The sequence below is a fragment of the Electrona antarctica genome (genome assembly GCF_951216825.1).
Source record: "Electrona antarctica genome assembly, chromosome: 2".
Taxonomy (NCBI): Eukaryota; Metazoa; Chordata; class Actinopteri; order Myctophiformes; family Myctophidae; genus Electrona; species Electrona antarctica.
The window spans coordinates 32,154,295-32,158,489 of NC_136807.1; the positions used below are offsets into that span (position 1 = coordinate 32,154,295).

The following is a 4,195-nucleotide window of genomic DNA, read 5'->3' on the forward strand; positions in this document are numbered from 1 at the left end:
GAGGACTTAAAGGTCTTTTAAGGCCTACTGTACTGTATTTTAGTGATTAATGTTGTTTGGTTGTATTGGACCGTATATTGCAAGTTGCAACAGCTGTGTGGCAATTGGCAAACGTACAGCTTGAAGTGATTGATCTCGTGGCTCTGTAGGCGGCAAGACATCTACTGTATAAGAGGGGTTGTCTGTGTGCCTGTGTACCTGGAAGTATTGGGAACTCATCTCGCAAAACACAAACACTGGACCGATCACCAACTCACACAATTAAAAACACCATGAACAAGCTCATTCTGCTTGCAGGTAAGCCATTTATACGTAATTTAACAGACTGAATATTCTAAATCTAGTCTAAATCTAATTTCTGAATCTTTCTACCTTTGAAGGTCTGTGCATCAGCCTGGGCAGTTTAGGTGAGTCTATTAAATGGAATGTTTAAATATGCAATCTTTGATAACACTGTTACCATCGTTAAACATCTAAATTAGACTATATCAAGATTTGTTGCACGTGCAAGCCACCCACGCATGCACACACGCATGCACGCACGCACGCACGCACGCACGCACGCACGCACGCACGCACGCACGCACGCACGCACGCACACTCACACACACACACACACACACACACACACACACACACACACACACACACACACACACACACACACACACACACACACACACACACACACACATTGTTGCATTGTTCAATATGAATGTCAATCAATCAAGGTTCAAGGTTCACTTGTCATTTCACATGTTTGCACATATAAAACGAAAATCGTACTCAGGACCAGCAGTGTATATTTAAAACCTATCAATAAAAAGATGAAAAAATCAACTATTTGTTTCACTGTTTCAGGTTCCTCGTACAGGCTGGGCTGTTACTTCACCAACTGGGCCCAATACAGACCTGGACAAGGGAAGTTTTTACCTGCTAACATCGACCCCAACCTCTGCACCCACCTGTTCTATGCCTTCGCTCAGATTAATGATGCCAATGAGCTTGTCACCTTTGAATGGAATGACGAGACACTCTATAGGTCCTTTAATGGACTTAAAGACAGGTTGGTCCTTTCCTCTACAATAATTAATTTGAGCAGTTAAACAATTGAATTCATTATCCTCTTAATCCTCTTATCCTCTGTCATTTTCCTCCTTTTTAAATAATTACAATGCTCACAATGCTTGAGACGTTGATTAATTAAAAAAATGCATGGTAAAGATTTTGACCTAAAGTGGTTAAAGAGAGGTTGGTACTTTCTCCCACCATAATGGGCGGGTAATTATAAATTGCTATGGAAGATGCAACCATTGCTGCAATCATCGTGGTAGATGTTGGATACTCACAATGACACTTTTCATTCAACAAATTAAACTGTGCTTGTATCTTCTCATAGGAATCCTAATCTCAAAACACTGTTGGCGGTTGGTGGATGGAATTTTGGCTCCGAAAAGTGAGATATTTGACATGGTCCGCATAGAATCTTTAAAATGTGTATGATGATATGCCCTCTTGACAACCTTCATCAATGTATTTACTGTTTGTTCCAGATTCAGCAGAATGGTGTCAACCCCAGGCAATAGAAATACATTTATCCAGTCCTCCATAACTCTGCTGAGAAAACATGGTTTTGATGGTTTAGACCTGGACTGGGAATATCCAGGAGCACGAGGAAGCCCTGTGGGGGACAAACAGAAGTTCACCTTGTTATGCAAGGTCAGGCCAGCAGGAACATACAAATGTCTTGTTGTTTTGTGTAAAGACTATTTTCACAATCAGTTAGTGCGTCAATATTTGTTGTGTCGATATCTGACTAATCCACGCGATTCATTTAAGTACAGTTATGAACCTTATAGTCCCTATTCTGGCCATGCCATGGCCATTAAATATTCAGCAAAAATAGGTGGACATTGACGGAAATCAGCCCCTAACGCGTTGTATTGCGACGCATTGTGAACTTGTAGATCCATAATTTAAATTTCTTTGAATAGATTTGGTGAAGAGACCCAGCTGTACTGGGTGAATGCAGTGAACCAAGTATGGTTTAAGACAAGTGGTTAATCCATATTCAAACCATAAATTATGTTAAAACTTTAACAATAAAGTATGGTAAATGACATCTTGGAATTGTTTTCTTTGAAATATGTATGCAGCTGTCAAAAACAAAACCTTTCATTTTGGTGAAAATCATTCACATTTTGATGAAGTTGTAACTACTGTAAATTCATTACATAACACAAGATGCAACGTTGAAACAAAATAATTAACTTGATCATTTTTCCGTCAAACCCTGACTAATGGATTAATTGTTTCACCAGTCTTGTTGTTTCATGTATAACACTGTGTGTGCGTGCGACCGTGCGTGTGTGCAACCTATAGGAACTGCGACAGGCCTATGAGACAGAGGGAGCAGCCACTGGTCGCCCCAGACTAATGCTTACTGCTGCGGTGGCAGCTGGGAAAGGGACCATCGATGCTGCTTATGAAATAGCAGAGATTTCTAAGTATGTAGCCTACTGTATGAGAGTTAAGAAGATTCAATGTCGGTAGAAATTTGATGGCTAAGTCTGGATGTGGGTAAACTGACACCTCACTTCCATTTCGTCAGGTACGTGGACATGATCAACGTGATGACGTACGACTTTCATGGCTCCTGGGAGAACGTTACAGGCCATAACAGTCCTCTGTACAACGGCTCCCAAGACACTGGAGACCTCGTTTACTTCAATACAGTGAGAATTCACCTTTGGTTGTGTTTCTATTCATTTAAATTATGAGCCGACTTGAGACGTGGTCCGAAAATAGCTGATCTACCAGCTCACAAGGCGTTGCATCATGACACACTGTGCTTGTAAATCGTCAATTTGAACGCTAACCCTTTGTCCTCCTTTTCACGCAACTCTTTTGCTCCCCTGAAGGACTTTGCCATGAGGTATTACCGTGATCAGGGAGCGCCTGTGGAGAAGCTCAACTTGGGTGTTGGAACCTATGGCCGAACGTTTCGCCTCTCCTCTCAGTCCACTGCTGTCGGAGCTCCTGTCAGCGGTCCTGCTGCTGCCGGGCCCTTCACCAGAACGGCTGGCTTCTGGTCCTACTATGAGGTAAAGAAATGCATGAATAGCACAACAGGTATTAGATGCAGTCAAACACAATGGAACACTATAATGCCTGCATGTCGACACTGTACATGCAACACAAAGAGGCTGTAAACATACAGTGTGACAGACGGTCGGTTTACAAAACAAAAACAATCAGGCTCTTGATATGCATGTGTTGCGACACAAACAGCAAACAAGCTGTCGACATACAGTACATATGTGACCCATACATGTAGTTATGGACTGTAGGACAGTCAGGACACACAGATCAATGTCCATGTGGGGTTCATACAAAATGTATTTACTTGTTTGTTATTTTGATATATTGATCATAATGTATCTGGATATTCCTCAGATCTGCACATTTCTTCAAGGGACCTCTATCCAGTGGATTGACGATCAGAAAGTCCCATATGCCTCCAAAGGAAATGAATGGGTTGGATTTGACAACAAGGCCAGCCTTGAGACCAAGGTGATCGTCTGTTTCATCTTTGGCACTACAATCCCTTTGTAATTCACAGATTGTGATTGATTTGTTCGTGCCAATTGCAAATCCTAGTGTTTTTCTTGTTCTTTGTCTTCCTTGCTTCCTCAGGTCCGCTACATAAAAGACAACATGTTTGGGGGAGCTTTCGTATGGGCTGTGGACCTTGATGACTTTACAGGACAGTTCTGCAATCAGGGCACCTATCCACTCATCACTTCCCTGAGCTCTCTTCTCAATTCAGGTAAATAACTAAACATCAAACAATGTAAATATTCCTATAATAGTAATACACTTTATTTGTGAAGTGTAACACTATAATAACAAAGAACATTAACATTTTTGACTGATATTTTAACTTTCCAGGTTTGTTCTTGGCCTCTGCCTATTTTCCCTTGGCTTTATTGGCTGAAATTAGTGGATCTATAAGCTCACAACATGTTTTGAGCCTGTAGACCCACTTTTTTGCCTAATGTTATTATAACAGGGGTTCTCAACGTTTTTGCTGGGGACCCCCGGAAATGCTTTGGCCATGTATCGTGACCCACGTCCCGCCCCCACCTCCCCACCCCAATACAAACTGACTGCAAAAATAACCTTAATAATAGGG

The 4,195-nt window shown here is 41.6% G+C and overlaps 1 protein-coding gene across 1 annotated transcript; it reads left to right on the plus strand.

The window, feature by feature from the left end:
* Positions 1-254: 254 nt before the first annotated feature.
* On the plus strand, positions 255-3,837 carry LOC306942991 (acidic mammalian chitinase-like; the record flags this gene model as incomplete). The annotated part of the gene is made up of 10 exons (XM_079529197.1): positions 255-297; positions 381-407; positions 862-1,066; positions 1,400-1,456; positions 1,554-1,719; positions 2,383-2,507; positions 2,612-2,735; positions 2,922-3,104; positions 3,457-3,573; positions 3,697-3,837. Exons 1-10 carry the CDS (start codon positions 273-275, stop codon positions 3,835-3,837), a joined length of 1,170 nt encoding a protein of 389 aa, XP_079385323.1. The 5' UTR covers positions 255-272.
* Between the last annotated feature and the right edge of the window lie 358 nt (positions 3,838-4,195).